Source organism: Melopsittacus undulatus, chromosome 5 (assembly GCF_012275295.1).
Source record: "Melopsittacus undulatus isolate bMelUnd1 chromosome 5, bMelUnd1.mat.Z, whole genome shotgun sequence".
Lineage (NCBI taxonomy): Eukaryota > Metazoa > Chordata > Aves > Psittaciformes > Psittaculidae > Melopsittacus > Melopsittacus undulatus.
Window position 1 is genome coordinate 63,428,329 of NC_047531.1, and position 21,871 is coordinate 63,450,199.

At 46.7% G+C, this 21,871-nt stretch overlaps 1 protein-coding gene across 5 annotated transcripts; it reads right to left on the reverse strand.

Annotated features, from left to right (window-relative positions):
• Positions 1-1,172: 1,172 nt before the first annotated feature.
• Positions 1,173-21,180, reverse strand: LOC101880235 (proepiregulin). 5 transcript variants are annotated; one of them, XM_031044744.1, is made up of 8 exons: positions 21,058-21,171; positions 13,453-13,543; positions 12,620-12,812; positions 11,922-11,978; positions 3,850-3,933; positions 3,276-3,399; positions 2,549-2,695; positions 1,173-1,578 (listed from the first exon to the last, which is right to left on the reverse strand). In XM_031044744.1, exons 4-8 carry the CDS (start codon positions 11,926-11,928, stop codon positions 1,518-1,520), a joined length of 423 nt encoding a protein of 140 aa, XP_030900604.1. In that variant the 5' UTR covers positions 11,929-11,978; positions 12,620-12,812; positions 13,453-13,543; positions 21,058-21,171; the 3' UTR covers positions 1,173-1,517. The 5 variants fall into 5 exon arrangements, with proteins under 5 accessions (XP_030900604.1, XP_030900605.1, XP_030900603.1 ...); XM_031044745.1 differs by lacking the exon at positions 21,058-21,171 and having other exon boundaries at positions 13,453-14,122; XM_031044743.1 differs by lacking the exons at positions 11,922-11,978; positions 12,620-12,812; positions 13,453-13,543 and having other exon boundaries at positions 21,058-21,180.
• Positions 21,181-21,871: the final 691 nt, after the last annotated feature.

Sequence of the window (21,871 nt, forward strand, 5' to 3'; positions counted from 1 at the left end):
ATTGGAAAGGACTTTAAGATCATCCAGTTCCAACCCCCTGCCATGGACAGGACTCTTCCTATCAAAGACCCTGTGGCACACATCAAAAAAGCACAGGTCTCAACACACAAAAGTCAAGCAACACAGGCTGACACAGCTCGCATGGACCACAAGCATGGACCACCGGCAAAGACCAGGAATGACCTAAAGATTGTGCTCTCTGAAAAATGCAACAAGCGATGGGTTAAAAGGGGTGACTGAGGTGCTGCAAGAATCATTCCTGTTCACAGGGAACCACACTTGGGGTGTAGCTAAAACCAGTGGGTTATTCTGTTATTATTTTAGGACAATATTAACCCCAAACTCAAATCTTACCTTTCTCGTGCTCCCAGCTGTGTGATAGACACACATAGTGATAGACACTATGGGGAGGACTCAAGCACTAGTTTAGAGGCAGATTCCTTTTCTTTCAGGCAGTTGTAGAGAGTGATAAGGTCACCCTGAGCCTTCTCTTCTCCAGACTAAGCCGCCCCAGGTCCCTCAGCCATTCCCCATCACACTTGTGCTCCAGACCCTTCACCTGCTCCCTTGGCCCTTCTCTGGACCCGCTCCAGCACCTCAATGTCTCTCTTGTAGTGAGGGGCCCAGAACTGAACACAGGATGTGAGGTGCAGGCTCACCAGTGCCCAGTACAGGGGGACAATCACTGCCCTGGCCCTGCTGGCTATGCTGTTTCTGATACAGGCCAGGATGCTGTTGGCCACCTTGGCTGCCCAGGCACAAGCTGCTCACGTTCAGCACCGTCAGTGAGCACCCCCAGGTCCTTTCCCATGAGCAGCTTTCCAGGCACTCTTCCCCAAGTCTGGAGCATTGTGTGGGGTTGTGGTGACCCAAGTGCAGAACCTGGCACTTTGCCTGGTTGAACCTCATACCATTGGCCACAGCCCATGGATTCAGCCTGTCCAGATCCCCCTGTGGAGCTTCCTGCCCTCCAGCAGATCAACGCTCCCACCCAACTTGGTGTCATCTGCAAACTGACTGAGGGTGCACTTGATCCCCTCACCCAGATCATTGATAGAGACATTAAACAGAACTGGCCCCAGTACTGAGCTCTGGGAAGCATCACTTGTGACCAGCTGCCAAGTGGGCTGAACTCCATCCACCACCAGTCTTTGGGCTCAGCAGACACTTTGTCTTGGTCTACAACTTTTATTTCAAGGAGCAGAATTGTTTTGAGCATATTCACAAGAATAAATACAAAATTACTCTTCAGAGTAAGAAGATGAGGTTTTATAAAAATATATCTCTATCCCACAGAACCACCAAGGTGGGGTTCTCATGAGGAAATAATATTTAATAAAAAAATAAAACACTGAAAATAAAATGCTTGACCTATACTGATTGGATCACCAAGCAACTGAATTTTTTACAAAGATATAAATATTGTAAATATTGTTAATAAAAATAACATTTAAATAGATGAGAAGTCAATGAGTCCATCCAGATGAACAGAACACTGTAGGAAGCCACCATTTCTTCTACAGGGCACCAACTTCCTTGTATTCACTGGCGTTCATTTGTCTCTTCTTGTTTCGGTACCTGGAAGTACAGAAGTGTGAGTTCTGGAAAGCCAATTGTTCCAAAGAGCTTTTTGTGAGGTGAAGGGGGGTGCAAGGAAGTAAAAGGAAATGCTGCATGACTTCCTCACATTTGTTTTAAACCTCTAGTAGCTAAGCTCTGTCTGTGATCACTTCCATGTTTGAGATAACTTTCAGGCAGTCTCATATCTCATCTCTTCACTAAGGTTGTGCCATCTGCATTAATGTCTTCCTATTGATACTAGCTTTGTCTTGGAGAAATCCTGCTGGATCCTTGCCTGCAATAGGGCTGAGTATCCTAACCAAGTTGGCCACCTTGTGTTTGAAATGATGTGCCCTCAAGTCTTCATGCAGGGAAGAGGCATTACAATGGTCACCACGTAGCTGTCAGATGCCTGAAGCTGAGCTCTTCCTCTGGGGGCTGTTCCACCTTCTCAGCTCTCTCTAACAGCTGCTTACTGTTAGTTTTCAGTCTGAAGAATGACCCCTGCTGCTTGTGGGTCTGTTAATGGAGAAGACTACTGTCCTCCCTGGTAAAGCAGATAAGGCATTGCTTGTGATAACACAGTCACCACAATAACACAACTAGCAAAAATCATTGATCCAGTTGTCCTCCAGTGCCAGATGATGGGGGAAATAGCATTACGAAAAAAAGCAAACAGAATTTCCCTGTTCCCTGTCTGCTCTCTCCTTTACTTCAACACACCTTCTAAGACAGACATGAACTAACCTATACAGTTGTCTATCAGGGTTAGAAGGCATCTAAAGATACTGCTGCCTAGCCTGCAGCTTGGGTTATGCTATGCAGCCAGCATACTTTACTAAGCGCAAGCTAGCAGGTCTGTCTATCAAACCAGCTTCATGCAGTCAAGTGAACATAGGTACCTCGCTCTATCTGGAGGTACTCAGGGGACATCTTGCTGCAAATATAGGGGTTTAGCCTTCTGACCCATGAAGGATGTCTTGCTTACCTTCTGCAGATGTAATAGCTTGCAATGGAGATGGCGATGAGGAAAAGCAGAACTACAATAACCGTCAGTGCCACATACTCCTTACTGAGGGGTTGTCTGACCAATTCTGAATGCACACATCGGACACCAGAGAAGCCTACATCACACCTGAGGATGAGAGATGCAGTTAGAGACACAGTCATGGGGTTACACTTTAGCAGTCCACAAAGCATGCTATACTGCTAGCCTGCTCTTTCCTCAAGGACAAGCAACTGGAACTGATGTACTGCAAGCCAACGTGGTCCTAGAAATGGTTGCAAAGTCTTCAAATAAATGAGGAATACTCTTTAAAATACCTAGAGGGTCTTTATTTTGCAGGCTGAATTCAAGAAGAAACCTGGTTGCTTTGCCTGAGGTCTGGATCTCGCATTACTATAAATATAGATGACAGGGAAGCGCATCAGAATGCATGTCCCAAGTTTAAGTTTGGTTGCTGATTAATGTCAGGTGCCTAAGACTCTCATCTAGGTTTCACTGGAGCCAGCACATATGCTTAACACTTGCTTAAATGTAGCTGAGGTGTTTTATAGATATATTGCTCCTTTTTAATGTCTTGTAAGCATTTGAATACTTTGCTGGATGGGTGTTCCAGCTAAGTTCCAAGAGCAGTGACATGAAAGGCCCCATGCAGTTCACCTCCAAGCCCACCTCAGAGAGTTCTGCAGAATGCATCATGCCCTCTCCATACCTGCAGTAGTGTTCATCCAAGTCCACTATGTACACACACTGCCCATGGAAGCAGTAGTCCTTCATTTCAGGCTTGCATCTAGTTATCCCAACTTGAGCCACACGGGGACTGTTCTCTGTCTGGACTGCAAAGAGATTTTGTTAGAATCTCATCAGCGTTATTTCCCCTTTGTATTTCCCAAACAATGTATAGGCTTTACAACTACAACTAACAGTCTTACTACCAGGAGACCTACAAAGCAGCAGGAGGTGACCCTTCTGAACAGGGAGAGAATTTTCCCAGGCCAGAGTTATACTGACTTTTGGGAGTTCCACATAAGCTATTTCTGCTTTCACAGCAGAGTTCACACTTCAGGCAGAACTCTTCAGCTCTAAGCAATACTCTAAAGCAATATTAAAGGAAATGTAGGCTAAAACCTGGCTCTTGTTCAACAACACTGAACACTCTGCAGGACGTTGGCCACATTGTTCAACGGAAAAAATTATTTCCAAGAGCAGCTCAGTGAGGCCACCAGGAAAAGAAGATGGGAACCCAAGACTTGTCCATTACAGAGAGAACTGTGCAGTACACTTACTTAGTGCTGTTGTGCAGTTCTCCATTTCACCAGGCCCGCATAATGGGATCACTGTAGTGCCCAGGACTGGTTGCAATAGGTAGCCTACAAGAGAATAAAGAGAAGAGTCAAAACTAGGTGCTTTTCAAGTGTAGTTAAGTGTTTCAGGTGGCCTATTCATCAAGTTAATACAAGAACAACAGAAACTTTAATGTTAGGAAAACCCTAGTGTTATAAGCTGAAAAAATACAGGTCTGAGAGATCTGCTGACTCTATCATATAAGGCAGCCCAAAGAAACACCTCTGCAATACAAACTTTAATGTAGAACAGAGATCAAACAGAAATGTAGTACCTGTGACCACCTCTCACCCACACTCAGAGTGAAACTGGGGAGGAAGAGGCTTGGAAAGATTACACAGGAGAGGCAGAAATTAGGCCAACACTGATTATGTTCGGTTTCTGACTGGTCTGGCATGACACCTGCACAAGGGACCCTGCCAGATTTCTGCAATTAGGCATGACAATCCGGTATTCATGGCAGGAGGAGTTCTTTTGGTGATCCAAATCATGACATCCCTGAGTCACAGCAGTGCAGGGGCAGAGCATTTCCTAGGACTCAGCAAGCCTGTGCGGGTGATGATTCAGTGCAGCAGATCAGTGCTGAGCCAGGCTCAGTAACCCCCAACTTCAGAGAGCACATCCAGCTCGAGGAAGGCTTAACACCAAGGATGCTCTTTAGCAGCAAAGAGGTTCTGCAGCTGTGGAGGTGGTGTAGCAGCCTGAAAGGCTGGACAGTTCCTTACTGACACCTGCTCCTGCACAGACCCTCTTCATCTGGTCACTGGGTTGCAGAGTTTCTGGGCACTTCAGGGATCCTGGGCCTGTGTTCCTCATCTCAGCAGAACCCCAGGAGAGAAAGGGTACATGTCTGTCTTCCCTTCACCATCCACACTGAAGCAAACTTCACTGCAGCAGGTTTGATGTGGCTACCAGACATAATGAGAGGCTGAGGAGTTCAGCTACTAGAGCTGTGGCTGCATTTCCTCAGGGAGCAAGGACCCTCCTTCCCTTCTCCCAGAGATCCAGCTTCTAAAGCATCTGGACATCTTTGGGGCTGTAGAGTGCTGCACAGGCAGAGCTTTCAGGTATTCTCCTAGTTAAATGAACATTTCTCAATAGGATCTGAAGGCCAATACAAGTGCTCATAGCCTCACAGCTGGCCCCAGAGGAATAGTCAGTGTTTGTCCCAGCTGGCCACGAAATGCAGTTGGCTAACACTTGCTATTGTGGTCACAAACTAACCTGCTGGTGAACTGCTTAGTCATCAGCACCATGCCACACAAGTCGGTAATTTGTGTCTTTGGGCTGTTTGCCTCTATTAACTTGTCAGGTCATGTATGTCTAATGGAGGGAGTGTGCCTTCATAATTTCTTGATCACTCTAATTCCAGTCCAGTTATTAGAAAGTTTCATTACATCTCAGAGTTAAATCTAGGAGTGATTTATGGATTTCCTGCAGCTCCTCTGTTTCTCAATGGTTAGCAGGTTTCCTTCAAGCTTTATTCCAGTTAAAATAGGTCTAGTGGAAGGTGTCCCTGCCCGAGGCAGGAAGGGTGGAACTGGATGATCTTTAAAGTCTCTGCCAATCCAAACCATTGTATGATCTATGATTCTAGATACAAAAACAGCAGGAATATCCATCCTGAAGGGACAAGAGGGGTTGTGTGTTTGTGTTGCTTTAAAAACACCGCTCCATGTCTGTACCTCCCTCTGCACTGCATTCCTTGCAAAGCTAATAAACCAAGCTTTAACAGAAAGAACAAAGACTAGGGCCACCAAAGGGAGAGCCATGGTAACACAGCCATGATGCCAGCACCCTGACCTGTACAGGAGTAAGCTGGAGCCATCTGTGCATGAGTCAGCAGCACCTGCCTTTCACTCCACAGGCAGGACGAGCAAGTTTACTTTCACAGTGGGAATTCTTTATTATTAACATCACTGTACTGGCTGTAGATGGCGTGAGGAGAAGCAACTGAACATCTCTGCAAGGCTATGACAGAAACGTGAAGTGTTTGAAGGCTGAAGCCATCAGCTAACAGATGGGGGCAGTTCAGTTACTGCCAGACAGCAGCTTTGAGCTTCCTTGAGGGACCCACATCCCAGATGATACTAGGGAAAAGGAGATCTGCTGAGTCAGTCCTCCTTCCCAGGTACCAGAGAGACATTTCAGGAGTGCTCCATGGACTAAGCTGCTCACTCAGCAGGGAGCAGCTGTGGCACAGGACAGCTCTGTCCCACTAAGGATACAACATGTGGTTGCAAAAAGGGATACTGAAATCCTGAGAGAAGCCAGAGTTAGTGATCGAGGCTTCCTTCTGCTCCCCATGTACAGCTGCTACAATCTCTGGGCTGTGGCAGGATTTGGTCTGGGGGCCACATGACAGTAATGACGATAAATCAAGGCAAAAAGATGCTAGAGGTACCTGGGATACTCACTTGTATTGTACTTGGTTAAACAGATGGATTAAGCCATCTGACAATCTCCATTAGCCTACATATTTTTGTTCCAGTTTACATACTTCCTTGATCTGAGCATAACCTGAGCAATTGCTTGTTAATCTCAAACTCTTAGTCTGAGAGTTTTCAGGACCCGGTTTTTGCATTCAAGATACTCAAACACAGGCACATGAAAGAGGTGCGTCAGCTCTTCTCCTAGCTGCAGGAGGAGACACTGCTTTCCAGCTAGAAAAAAGGCCAAAACTCAACACCTATGAGGCATATTAAAAATAACCTCCTCCTCCAACACTGAACCATACATAGCTTGCCCCATTTCAGCCACAACTGACAGCCTGCTCTGCCTGGCTGCAGCCACATAGCCGGAAGGGCTGGAGCAGGCGTGGGTATGTGTTGACACCCAGCAGTATTTGTCACATTGGGGCAAAGTTCCTCCTGCTCTGCACTGTTACATTTTGCCCTTTCCCCCATGCACATATTTCCCCTCTGACATCAATGGGAGGGGTACCCTGAAGGAGGATAAGGGATCCACACACAGGAATGGCGAAGGAGAGCCTTTCCCAGGATTACTGGGTGATGGATACCAAGCATAGCACCTGGGAGAGGTCATTATGTTCTTATACCTTTGCTGATCCCTAAACAAACACAGCATAGAAGATAGCAGTAATGAGATGATGGATATTCACGTGTGCCTTGCAGGAATGTGAATGCTATGCTGATGCTCCAGTAGCATGCACATGCAACACTATCTGGTCCTGGGGTTGCTCCTGTCAGGTTGATACCAACAGGCTGTTACTGTTACAGTAACAGGCTGTTACTGGAACAGTAATAGTCTCAGGCTTCTGAGAGGTCAATCACCATCTCAGCTGGCTGTGCCTGCCATTGAGATCACTAGTTAATCTGAAGACCCTGCGATGCTGCTCCACATGTGACATCCCTGTGGTCTCTCTGCCACAGCAGTAGCACCTACACTTTTCACATGGGTTGCAATGCCAAACACAGAGGTGTCCAGGTGACACACACCTACAGGATGTCAGCCCATTTTAACTCGAGACAGGTCAAGGTGAGCCCTCTTACCCAATTTTGGGCACCCCGAGCACATCTGTCTAAGGCCTTCTTGTGGTAGACTAGGCAGGAATCATGGAAGCTAGCCAGTCCTATTGGCTTTGTGAGCACTGCTATTAATACCATTTAACTCCAGAGCATTGACTTCCATCTCTCTCTGCTGGTAACCTCCCTAGCTAGCCACTGCAGTTCACAGGCCACCTCAGACAAAGCAAGCACCTCCGGCAACGAAGGCTAGGTGGGTGGCTGTGTTTTAGATGAGGATCACAGAAACATAGATTTAGCCAGGAAAGCCTGCTCTTGTTCAAGATTTGGCTGTGCAACCACACCACTCACATCAAACACAGCATCTCTAAAGTACAGGTTATCCACACAGGCTGAGCATTTTTGTTTTTCCTGGGAAAGGGGAAGTGGTCATTCAAGATAAGCACCTTAGACAAAGCACACTTCACCATCTTCGCACTGGGGATAAGCTATTTGTTTGCTGCTTGATGTTTGGGTATTATGTACGTGGTGCCTAATTGCCTGGCCATGCCCATCAAGGCACCATGCCTAACACTCCTCTTCCTTAGACAAGACATACAAGACGTACAGGTTGCTCTTCTCACCATGTGAAAGGAGATGCTGTCAGGTCTTTCTACCCCTTGTCCCCCTGCAGTCTATCGATAGTTGGCCTGTTGTCTAAATGCAGGGCCAGGTATGATGGTTCTGAGAGAGACAGGCTCAAATCAACTACCCTTAGGAGAAGTGGACAGGAGTGGCTATGCATGTTTATATGTGGAAGTGGTGCTCAGATTTCCCCATCTCACATTTTGTATCCATGACTTCAGAAGTGCCAACTCAAGTCATGGATACCCAGGGCCACACCACAGCAGCTCTGAGACAGCCCTGGAAACACCAGCTTGTTACCGGAAGACTATCACTCTAAAATTGCTACAGGCCTGTATGATCATCTTCAACACGGTGTCAGGACTTACCCTTAAGCAGAGATAATGCAGATAATTACATATTATGTGCACCCAATCATCTCAGCACTGCTTCCACCTTTGTGGAGACTTGCACACCACTGACCTTACTCACATGCTACCCCTCTGCCACTCTGCTTTCCACTGTACATGGGGACAGAGGTCCCCATGCAACACAAGCAGCAGTAATCCATTATTGCTTCCAGCCAGACACATCAGCCACTGACATTTTCCACATCATTTTCCACATCTACTCGGCAGCCTTAATGTTCAGCCCATTTGCTGATGACCAGACAAATGTGACACGGGAAAACAGAAGGTCAGCAACTGCTGAAACTGTCAGTGATTCTGGAGATCTGAGGATGGCCACTGAGCAGGCATTACAGTGACTGCAAGACCAGTGTCAAGGCTGCTGCAGTAACTCACGGAAAAGGCAGGGCCTGGGCTTGGCTCCATCACCACCACATCACTGTGTGGCTCCTCAGGGGTGAATGACAGCTCTCTCCTACCACACCAAGCCCACGACAGCCAGGATACCAAGCTGACAATGACTTCAGTCAGGCTTCAGCCATTCAGCTTCATCTTAAAGTTTGGTCTAACACCAGCTACAGTCTTCCCAGCTTCTGCCAGTGGCACCAAGTTCTGCTTATACTACTGACCTGGGAGGGGAAGGCAGTAAAACGCTCTTACCATTCATTATGATGTCATTTAGCTATGACTATGCCTTTACTACTGGATTTTGCACCTGCCCTGGAAATTAATAAATCCATACACAGGCTCATGAAGACATACTAGCTCCTTCCAAGACACCAGGAAAAGGTGTTCAGCCCGCTGTCCTGACAAGTGAGATGCTGTGCAGCAGCTGATCCAAAAGCTATTATGGAAGTATTTGGCCAAGATGAAAGACACAAACTCATGCTGCCAGGGGAACATCTGCCCCAAAAAAGAAGTCTTGGGAACTGAAGTTATCATTGTCTTTGACCCTGAGCCTGGCATCATGAGTGTGAGAAGATGCTTTGTTATTAAAGCAGTGTATGAGTATGCTAGGTCTGGGTCCCGTCTCAAACGTTTGCTGCCATGCAGTTCAAGTCACCCCATGGAGTAAGCTCTCAGCACTCCCTGCCAGTGCCCAGCCACAGTGTGGGGCAAAGATCAGCTCTTGCTTCACATGACATCCAGGCTCCAGGATTCTCAATGCTCTGAGGATACACATATTCACTTTGGACTTTCAGGTAGGTTATGTCATGCAATAGAGTAACATGCTGCCAGTGAGCAGGTGGAGAAGTGTCAAGCAGAGGGATGCCACAACCTGTTTTGTTACCATGAGGAAGTCTCTGCTGCCATGGGGATTCACCAGCTGAGCTCACCCAGAGTGTGGCAGGGGTGAAGGCAGTAGGACTAGACTACGAACACAACAGGACAAGGTGGAAGAGAACAGACAGCACTGCCTTGAGCACATTGCACTCAAGCAGAGTTGGGGAATAGGGGATTGAATGTTCACCTTTATCACTTGGGCATCACACAAGAAAAAAAACATCCCATAAACAGCACACCATGGAGTAACACCTGTCTTCTCTGCTCTCCATTTCACACAACCACCCAGGTATACCCATCCCTGCCCATGACTTCATCTCGAAGAAAAAACACGTTGCCTCTGCCTGAAGGCAAGCCAGGCTTTATGCTTTGCCAGACGTTTTCCAGCAGTTGGAACACCCCAGCCCTAAGACTCAGGGCATGATGCCCTCCCAGTCCCAGCCCCTCAGAGCAGTGTCTCACAATGCCGGGCAGCACTCACCGATGAAGAGCAGCAGGCTGCGGACCAGCAGGTAGCTGGCATCCATCGCCCTCTCGTCCCGGGGAGAGAAGAGAAGGAGGAAGCAAACGAGGAAGAGGGTGCAGCAGGTTGCAGCGGAGCGGCAGGAGCCGTATGGGTGTCGGCCTCGCCGCGCCGGACCTTTATGGGCCAGCGGGAGAGGCGGGGCTCGGCTCCGGTGATGAAACCGCGGCTCGGCCGCGGGCAGGTCCCCGGCCTCGCATCCTGCTCCACCGCCCCCGGCAGGGCCGGGCCGAGCCGAGCCGAGCCGGACCGGACCGTTCCACCCTCGGCGGGCCGGAGGCACACGCCTGCCTGATCCCTCTGGCCCTCGCTTGCTGGCCATGCACATTTGATTTCCTTATTTTAGCAAGCATTATGGCAAATTATATATGGGGTTGTAAATTTACCCATCCCCTCTGAACCATCTGGCCAAGGCACCGATGCCTGGGATCTCCTGGGGCAGTGGATGCCCCCGGCTGGATGCACAGCACTACTTGCCTTCACTTCATCATAGAATCATATAATGATTTAGGTTGGAAAGGACCTTAAGATCATCCAGCTTCAGCCCTCTGCCATGGGCAGGGACACCTCACACTAGACCATGTCACCCAAGGCTTTGTCCAACCTGACCTTGAACACTGCCAGGGATGGAGCATTCACAACTTTTTTAGGCACCCTGTGCCAGTGCCTCACCACCCTCACAATAAAGAACTTCTTCCTTAGATCTAACCTGAACTTCCCCTGTTTCAGTTTAAACCCATCAGCCCTTGTCATATCACTACAGTCCCAGACAAGGAGCCCCTCTCCGGCATCAGGGCAATGAATAATGGTGTGAGACTGCCAGTGCAGTGCGGACCTGAAGCCAGCCACTGCCTGGGTGGCCCACTGCACTGCCACACTGGACACCCTGAACCCAGGTTGGGAAACACCTCAGGGTGAGCAGCTAGCAACTTGCTGCCCTCCCCCATCTCACATCCCCTGACATCTGAAGTGACCCTCCCCACATATGAGCTGCTGCCAGGGTCACAGCAGTTGGCAGGGATGTTAATACCTGGACCATCTCTGATAGTCCTAAGGTCAGTGGGTGCTTAAGCTGCATTACCCCGCCAGCAAGGGGCCTCGTCACAGCATGGGTAGCAACAGATCTTCAGTTACCTTGACAGCAGTTGACTAATTATGGCTATTTTTTTAAACAACCTTTTTTAAGTATCTTGTTGAAGCCCACACACTGTCACTATGTTAAGCAAGGCCTTGTGCAGCACTTAACCTCCCACTGCTGGATAGCTGAGGGATACTCCATCCCCAAATCTCTACTGTATGCAACTGCCTGAAATATCGTCTGTTTTGTCTAACATTGTGTTAGACAAGTGTGTTTTGTCTATATAATAACCATAAGTGTGGTTATTTCTTTTCCTTTTAAAGGAAAACCTTCCTGTGCCTTACCCACTTCCCATCATCAAAAAGGCGAGGTGACACACAATTTACTGCAGAATTGATAAGCCTGTCTCACAGCAAGGAATCTGAGTATTGATAGCAAGGTGCAGTTTAATAGCTGGTTAGTCAAGCACCCATAGTTTCTCCATTTTATATCTCATATGAATAACTACCTATAAGTTAATTGTAGAAGATACTGCAGAACATGACATACTACAACTCCATGTTCAATTTACAAGTTTACAAGCAATTACAAGTAATATGTTAATTCAGGGAGCTGGAATAGATCTGGCACTTACAAATCATACTCCTTCTTACTTTGAGTGTTTTCTTAGGTCTACGTAAGTGTGGAGATGCTGAAATGAAATAAGGCAACATGTCACTAGAGAACTGTATGTCAGCACCACATTAGCTAAACGGTATAAGAGTTGGCAAGATAGAATCAAGATCAGTGTGAAAGTAGGATGTAGAAGTTCATCCCCTACAATAAAGTGGGACATGATATAGTTGGAATCCTTTTTAGAAACCCCTTTTTCCCCCCTCTAGCATTAGGCTCATGGCTTATCCACACAATCAGCATACTGCTTTAAGGTTGGAGATGGCAGCTTTTTCTGATGCCACATGACTGGTTTTGTTGCTTCCTTAATTTGGGCTGATCCCCCTCATTAAGGATTTTATTGTCTGCCCTTTCAGGGATCAGAATGAGTAAAGAAAGGAATTGCAATGATCAGTAAAGCATTTCTGTGTGTGGGCATGCAGACGTTTTAAAAAGGCAGCATCACTGTAGAACTTCCACTTTATAATTAATTTCACCCTTAAATTGCTGCATGATTTATCTTCTGAAAGAGAGCACTTAATTATAGTCTTGTACCGGTATCCAGATACCAAGTAACTCTGACACAACTGGAGCAATTCATTGGAATTTCCTCTTTCAGATTTGAATATATGAAAAACAAGCATCATAGACACATCTTTATCTTTCTGCAATGTTCTTTACCTCATGGTATGTGGTTTTGCATTTGACATCCCTGCTTGCGGCTTTTGCCATCCTCTCCTTCATGTGGAGGCCACCTCTGTGGATATGGTTGGTACGCATGTTCAGAGCCAGTTTTCCAAGGCACTTCACAGTGAGTAGTGCCTTCTTGCAGCCATGGGTTCATTGTGAGGTATGTTCATTGCATTCCCCAGATCTGAGAATAGAGGGACGTGTCTGTACAGTGCCAAGAGTTAGCATTGGTTGGGCAACAGAGCATGATGGGTGCACACCAGCTAGTGGCCTCAATTGCAGCTGGGGTGAACTGGCACACCCAAGTCAAGTGGCACTTGGCATCACACTAGTGGAGGCAAGGAGCCCCCAGAATGCTTTGACATTTCAGGATCTTTCTCTTTACAAAGCGTAACTAACCAGAACATGAGGAAATATGTCTTATGCAAAAGACTTGCTTGCTTTTATTACCTTGCAATGGTTTAAAGACCACCTTGAAAGAAAACTTTTATTTACAAAGCACATAGGCTCAACTCAAGTCCATGTTATGCTTTTAATCCTCTTTCACAGCATTCCTCTCTCCATTTTGGACAGAGCAGCTGTGATTATTTCAAGGGTATGGATTGAGCTTTGCCTATCAGTTTAGCTATCACTCATGACAGAGAGTTTTCTATGAAAAACATACCCTTTTCAACTTAGGGGAAAATACAGCTCAAATGTACATTTTTCTGGGCTTGAAAACGCTTTTCCTCATGGTGATGTGCTGTAGAAGAATACACAGGTTCATAGCCACTTTATGTATGTGTTTGCACATAACTAAAGGTGTACATAACAATACTACTTACCTTAGCTGCTTTCTGTAGGCCTTGCATCCAGTTTCATGCAGTATCATCATTGCGATGGATCTGCACTGGTTTTGTTTGTCAAGAATAAGACCTGTTTTCAAAATCAACATGCTTTTGTTTGAAACTGGAAGAAAATCATTCTTAGTCTAGGACTGAGGCACTTGGCCCTGTCACACATACTCAAAGTAACAAAAAGCAGCATTTTCATACATCCTCGGGAAAATCTGCCAGCATTTTTTGAGACCAGCACAAGTGCATACATCAGTGTGTGTCAGAAATTTTTATATCTAGTGAGATTTCATTGCACAGCATGACAGATCCTCAAGAAGTACTCTCAAAAGAACAGACAGCTAACTGGAGCACAGCTCACTTAACAGCATTTACATTTGAGCTACAGAAAAATGAAAATCCTATGGGGCAAAAACCACTAGGCTCACACGTGAGCACCAATGCCCTAAGAAGGGAATATGTTTAACTGGCCTACACAGATCAGGTATTCTGGAGGAAAGGGAGCAAGAAAACACAACTTGAGCCAGAAATGGTTTCAGATTCCCCATGTATGTGAGAGCTGAATTAGGTCAGATGCTCTTAAACAACCAGGCTCTCCTGTAAACTATCAGAGGTCAGAACACTGACCCCAAGGCTGAAAGCAGCTGATGCCTCTTCCAGTAAACGCAGCAGGAGGTCAGAGCTACCAGACAACACCAAATTCAACCATTTCTTAGCCAACTTCCTGGGTCAGAATGACTAGCAAATTAAAAAAAAAAACCAAACCCAAACCCCAAACACCTAATTCCTGTTCATTTTGATGGGATGTCTCAGAAGATGAAGATGACAAGGAGGACAGATCTGCCCGTTCACACTGCACTGCTACCTGCGGGGCAGTTTTTAAAGCTTAGTTCTTCTGCCTAGTATAACATTTCCAGTACTTTCCCCTGGGCAACTCCTGAATGGCTTAACACATCTCACCGGCAGGAAGAGCTTCATAATGCTCAGCCAGTGTTTTCCCTTTCCTAATTACAGCTCAGTGCTCCATGCTAAGTGATTTCTTCCCCTCCAAGGGGTTTGGAGCTTTTTTCATTTGTGGAGTCTTCTCATGGCTTCCACCTTCACTTGATGCTCCATAAACCTGTGCAAGCATTTTATCTGTACCTTTGTAAAGGATGTTATCAAATCAAGTCCTTCCCTTATTACTGCCCATGTATCTAGGAATCGTTTCTCCTCGCTCCACGTGATTTATTAAGAATATGGGAAAGAGCAAGGCAGAAGATACGTAGTTTAGCACACAGCAGGCTGCAAGCAAACTGGGAGACCACCATCCCTTTACCCATCAGCATTCTGTCCATCAGCACTTCCTTTGAGTTCATAAAGGCAGCTCTTCAACAGGGTTTGCATTCTCCAGCAAGACCAAAGTTAACCACTGAGAGACCAAACACATGCAAATGTAAAGAGTGCTCTCTGATGGTTCACTGTGTGTATACATGGGTGACCCCCTGTCTGGTGGCCAGTATAACTGAAAGTATGATTGAGTGGCTGACCATGTAGCCCATCGACTCAACAGCTCTGCCCAGAGAGCAACACCCACTACAGGACAGTGAAATGACAGACAGAACCACCACTGTGAGGATTGGTGTGACTCAGAAGGCACTCACTGGCTCCTGTCAGGCATTCACAGTGGTCAGTCCTGGCTACAGGCACTGTACCTTCCACTACACCACTACCTTCCACCCCTCCCCTGTATCTTCCCTCTGGAGAGTTGGTGCTAGCATGGGGAAGAAAAGGAGAAGAGATGCTGTATATGAGTGCCACAGTCAGTGGGTAGGGAAGACCTTCCCTGGGCAAGAACAGGGCCAGTACTAAGGCATGCGCTAAAACCTAGACAATATGTATGCTCACACGTGATCAGCTGAGCCCTCCTACATGCTCCATTTGGGAGCCTTAGCATCAGCAGCATGGCTACACAGGCATGAACTATAGTGGCTTCAATCCTTTGGCAAGCTATTTTGCTCCTTGCACTGCTGCAGGGGGTGAGGGGATAGAAGCATGTAAAGAGCAGAGGAAAGGCCGACTTGCAGGCTATTCCCAGCCTCAGTATTGCTGTGCTTGGCCTGCTGAAAGAGAGAAGCAGCGCAGAGCTGACTCACTCTGTGCTCCAGGCCTTGTAGCCAGCCCCAGACTCCACGTTTTGGCTGCAACTCAGCTGTGCCTGTCACCTGCATGAGGAGCTGGGACACCCTCTGCACCAGCAATGTGTCATTAGGGATGATGGAGCAAACAGCAATCCACCTGAAACCAGCTTGGCCAGCACCTGTTCCAGAAACCAAATCTAGGAAAGAGGCATGGGTCCACTGTGTATTTGTTTGGCCTGGTAACTAGCACTAGGAGCAGATGCGCGTAGTGGAATTCCCCCATCCACTAGCATTATGGGACACTCCCATTACTGTTCTGATAATTACTGTTAATCATTACTATTACTGAAGTGATCAAAAAATAAAAAGAAAAGGCTGTCATGATCAGGCCTTTATTGTGTTGGCTGTTGTCACGCAAAGGTGATGAGCCAGCCTGCCCCAGGGGACCTATAAACACAGCTGACAATTCATCACCACACTCCTATTTCTAAATAGGACACTGTGGTCCACAGTGAAGCTCCCCTGCAACTCCAGCAGGGACAAGCTGTGGCACTCCCTTGGCTCACATCAGCGCGGAGCTGGGCTCTTCATACCATGCTCCCTCTCTGCCAAGGTGCAGCTAGAAAGAAAAGAGGCTGACCAGGAATGCTTTGGGATTGCAACACTCAGCATGATGTTTCCATCTTGTGTTTTCCCTGTCCAGGCCCATCCTGCTATAAAACTCCATATTCTTTGATCTCCAGTGAATTCAGTACCACCATATTTCGAGAGCCAACCATGAATCACATGGTATGCGTAAACTTGTGGGGTTTCATTTGGGAATGACCAATACTATATGAAATCACCTTCTAGTCACCTTCTCCTCCCAGCCATGGTCTGAACATCACCTCAGGTATCCAAGCCTCCCCAGACACCTAGATTCCTAGGTCAAGGACTGAAGAAATGGATTAGCTTATCCACACAACAGGTACCAAAAGGGATCCCCAGGAAAAGATATGGGCCTCTATGAGGCCAAGAAGGGCAGAAACATCTCCAGCACACGTGGAAAGCATCTGGATGCCCTGGGGGAGAGGTGCCAGCAGCTGAGACACTTCCACAGATAACTCCTGCGCATGTGATCTCCACATCCACCCCCTTATCCCTGTTCCTGCAGTTTGATGTTATTTAAGAGATGCGGATTTCCTTCATGACACTCAGCGCATGCGTATAAATCAAGTGGGACAGGGCAAAGGTCAGGGTTGGGTTTAATTAGATTGGCATCAGCTATTAAATTAAGAACAGTACTAAGCTAGGGCAGGCAGTTCTTGATCAATGCTCCTGCAGCCAGAATCTATCCTTCCTACATGACAAAAAGGGCTGGGGATAAGGTCAGGCAGCCAAAGCTGCCAACCACAGGTTAGGTCTCTGAGTTTACCTGAACTCCTCAATAACAACAGTCCCTCCAGAGGACTTTAAAAAAGAATAGGAATCCCTGAAAACTACCTTTCTTTGAGAGCCCAAAGAGAGGCTGCCCACTGGATGCTCAGGATGAGACACTTTTGGCCACTGAACTGCAGCATGCCTACGGCAGAGGTCACCCCTTCACATCTAACACACCGGTGTTCCAGCTCCACACCCAGATTGATCTACCCTGCCCATACCAAGCACACAGGCAGACTAACAACAACCAAAAAAACATTAAGTTCACACAGGAGATGGCCTGTCTGAGGTGAAACATGCCAGAATCCATGCAGAACATGGCCCTGCTCTTGTCTGTCCATCCCAGCTCCACAGATCCTTCCCCCCATTTTGTTATTGTAACATTCCCGGTCGTGAGCCAGAGACGAATTTCCAGGAAGGGCAACTGTGTATAAAGTAAATTTCCATCTTTCCAAATCAACTACTTTATAGGGCACATGGGTTAACTAAACTAAAAAAGAGGTCTCAATTCAAGTTTCTCTCCTCTCTCTCCTAGAGCATTCTTATGCAACATGGTCCTGCATGCTCGTGGCAGCTTTTGATGACCACATCACATCTCATCAGAGCTGCTGTCCCACTGCATTGCAAATGTTGGAATTGTCATTTACGTAGATCCAAATAACATCCTTTGGGCAATGGCCTTCAATTGTTTACTTAGGTTTCCATAAACAGGATATTAACAACTACCAAATATCCTGTTGGAAGTCCCTCAGCTGTACTTGCAGGCTCACAATGGACCAGCTTGATGCATGCCCATCTGCAGTAAATCTCTCTACTCCAGCTTCACTGGAAGCATTGCACAACTGTCACTGACCACAACAGTTACCTCCAATTGTACGTACCAAGACTTCTACAGATTGTTTGCAGGGGAACTGTAAATCAAAGAAACAAAACATTATTGTTGTCAGCACTTTCCATAAGCCAAGAATTTAGCTGTGCAATTCTCATTCAGGCAGAGAAAGCAAATTACACTGCTCTCAATTCTTGTTCCTACATCTCACCTAGAGGTAGGGCTCGGTTTTTTTCCCCTTTCATATAAACTTCCACTGCAGCTGGTTGAAGACAGTGACATGCATGTGTACACACAGATACAGGAAAAGATTTTCTTGGGTATTCCTTTGGTGTGGTGAAATTGGGTGTTTTGATGATCAATAATTAGCAAATTTCCTGCTACAAATCTAAGAATACCTTTCAAAAACAAGTCTTAAAACTAAAGTCTCACATCTGAGCAGTCCACATCAAGACATACCTTCTCGTAAGAGTTACAGATAAGCCAATACTTCCCTCTAAGGCAAACACTGTATTAAAAGCTATGTAGCTAGCCCATATTTAGCTGACTAGGGAGAGCTAGCTCTGTGGGCTGGAGGAGCAGACTTCACACAGAGGGAAGCTCCAGCTTGGAAGCAAAAAGAAGACCAAAAAGAAGAACCCTTGGTGTAGGAGGAGTAGAAGCACCAAGCTGTGTCACTCCTAATCCACATGGGAATAACCCACTACATCCTTACAGTACACACTTAGCTCCAAAACAGCTGCCCCAAGGAACTGTAACTCCTACAGGCTACAACTGTACTAACACCAGGTCAGATGACAGTAAAGCATTCAAGAAAAAATAGCTAACGCAACCTTAAATACTGTTTGGGTAGGTGAAGGAGTCCTCACATATTGTTCTGTCTCCAAACATGCTACAACTAAAAGAGATCTTGTCACAGCTACCTGGTGCCCTCTGAAGTTTAGAGGTGTTTCTCACCAAACCCCTGGGGTCTGCACATTACACAGATCCTAATAGTGTTCCCATAGATGTTAACGCTTCTCTGAGTCAAGCTCGTTTCCCCCAGCTCCTATATCCCTATCTCTGTCATACCCTTGACCAGAAAACATACACAGCCTTCTGTCTAAGGTGCTATCTCCCATATAGATACTCAGTCAAGCTGTGCACTACAGTAAAAGCTGTCTGTCTTAGCCAGTCCAGCTTCCTGTCCTCACTGAAGATGGTTCTGAAAGTAAAGAGGGAACAGCTTACTATCCTGGCCTCTTTAGAAGGGCCATGACAGCTATGTCTCTGTTCCTGAATTGTGGCTGTATTGTATTTCCCCAGCCCACTCCTCTAGTGGCCTATGTGACAGGTAGGAATCTTCGTTGGCCCACTCTAAAACTTTCTCTTCCCCTTGCCCCCATGTGGATGCTGCATTGCTCATCTCCCAGCAATGTCTTCCCATCACTAGCACATTTCCATCCTTTCCCATCTCCCAGATCCAGTCCCCTACAGCCATCACCCTCATTTGCTGCTTTGCCTGATCACCATCCTGAACATCAACTGGGCAGAATAGCAGCACATAAAGCCAGGACTACATGGCACAGAACACACACTGGCATGTGGTGGCCTTGTAATGATTTCTCTTCCCACGAGTCCTCAGGATACATCAGAACAAGGTACTGGACTTAGAATCATAGAATAGCTTGCGTTAGAAGGGACCTTAAAGATCATCTAGTTCCAAATTACCCGGGGAGATCGAGATAAGCCTTCCTACGCTTTGTGACCTTCCCATTCCACATCTCCTCCCCTGCACACACGCTCCCAGACTTTGGTAGAAAGGACATGAGTCATATGCTGTGTCACAAGCAAAAAAAAACCTGTAACATGTCTCATTTCAGCCTCATTCTCACAATAACCTCAGTGGGGCCAGTATCACCAAAACGTTCTTAGGCAGGACCCCATTTTCTTCTCCTCTCCTCCTTTGCCAGTCTCTTGGGGAGAGGGCAGGAGATGCTGCTCCTGACACACTCTGAGCAGCCTTTATTCTGGCTGCAAGAGCTGTCCTGGCTGTATCCATGTTGGGGTACACACTGCTCTGGTGTCATTCCTGCTGCCACCACAAGTGGAAAACGTTGGGCCTGTTGTTCACACCCCAAACCCATCATTACCACACCTGAACACAGACAACTGCATCTGTGAAATGTGCTTCCTGTGAATGAAACCCTCATAAACTTTAATTCAAAACCATGAGGAAAAGGCAGTGGTGTGAAGTCCTGACGCTACTTGTTCTAAGGTATATGACTGTACTGCACTATGAACTCAGCTGGGCTTCAGATTGCTCTGCAGATAAAGCAGGAGGAAACTGTAACTTATACCAACTACTAGTGTGTCTACAGCTAAGGAATGAGATAACTAAATGCCCTTGGGGAGATATGAGAGGCATTTAAAGCAAAAAAAATTGCTTACCTTTCCCTTACCAGGTAGGCAGATAAACACAAGTATCTTTGTTCAATAGTGCCTAAAAGTCTGATGCAAGCCCTCAAAAGCAAAGGAAATAAAGGCTTAGAGGCAACCACGGTGCAACGAAGTGCAACTCCAGTGACATAACATCCCCCAGCTGCTAAAATAACAGCAGCTAAGGAGAACAGTGTGAATTGGTGAAGAACGTGGGCAAAAGGAGGATGGGAGGGCAGAGGCCAGTAGATCTGTGCTGGACACAGAGGCTGGGGTGTTTCACAAGGGCATTCCCAGCTCACCAGGCACCACAGCATATTCAGACTCTCAGTCACATGGCTGCTGGGACAGACACTGCTTACAGCATGCTAGAGGAGGGTGGGAGCAATTTGCTTTACTGCTCTTGCCAAAAGCCTCTATTAGTGTGTATTATAAAAGCTCCAGAGAGGCAGAACATTCCTAAACCACTTTATTAAAATTAGTAACACCCAAAACTCCCTCCTCCCCACAAGTTGTTTATGGATGGCAAGGAGGCAAGCAGCAAAAGCAAAAGGAGAGAAAAGCCTTTGCTTTCTCTGCAGCGTGCTGGGCCAGGGGAGCCTCTGTATTTCAGCTGCCTGCTTCTCCCACAACACATGCTGAGGGTGATACTGGTTTTCCATCTACAGGTGCAAAGTGTTACTTAAGGACTAGGTACTGGTTTACCACCTTCTGCACCTGTTAAACACCTTAACCCCCATCACATCCCTGTGGCTATTCTGATACTTCCCTGGAGGTAGCACCAAGGCACATACAGTGTCTGCAACTCACCAAATGCACGAGGAGAGATAAAGGCTTGGACCAGCATCTCCCATGATCCAGATCATGAAGCCTTTTCACACATGGCTTCCTCTGTGGCTGGTGAGTCTGAGTAGTGCTAGCTGCATCCCTGATTCCTTATCCGGATACTGCAGCTCCGATCTACACTGTGAGAGAATGGAAACTTAAAATTGAGGAAGGTAAGAGATTTAAGAGTAACAAAAGTGTCAAGTCATTATACTCAAACAAGGGACCACTCTATCCCTTGGGCCTATTAACTCTACATGTTGGGACATGTTAGATCCTGTGCATGGGGGTCTTGGCAGATCAACCCACGCTTTCCTCCCTTTGCTGCTTCACTAGCACAGGCCAAATCAACTTTTAGTCATGTCTTGTGCCTGCAGTTTGAGACAGACCCTGTTTGAACTCAAGCTCCTGAACTAGCAGCCCTCCTGAAGCAATGCAAGTTTATTTTGTATCACTGAATTCCTCATGATATATGGAAAGTTTTGCTGGGATTTCTTTGGCAGTGAATTACATTATACCAACTGTAATTTTGTATTATTTCTATTACCATTTTTACATTCTGCATAGGGCCATATACCTGGGGGGGAATTTAACCTGTGGAAAGGACCAAACTACAGAAGACTGTGCAGGCCCTGATCCTCATCTTTTTGCACAGAGACCTGCCACTGTGCTGTGGCAGAGCTCTCTCTTCAAACACTCATACAGGGCTCTGTGGCCACATGGATCCAACTCTCCCCACACATTTGGGGTTTGCTGGTTTGGTTTTAGTTTTCCTCGGAGTTTATCCAAGGGGAAGTTT

Excerpts from the sequence above, each read along its gene's own strand:
- LOC101880235 (XM_031044742.1), bottom strand. The coding sequence starts at position 12,000 with ATGTTGCCTTATTTCATTTCAGCATCTCCACACTTACGTAGACCTAAG. Across the intron at positions 3,400-3,849 it reads GAACTGCACAACAGCACTAA|TCCAGACAGAGAACAGTCCC; the intron begins GTAAGTGTACTG and ends ATCTCTTTGCAG. Across the intron at positions 2,696-3,275 it reads TTGGATGAACACTACTGCAG|GTGTGATGTAGGCTTCTCTG; the intron begins GTATGGAGAGGG and ends TCTCATCCTCAG.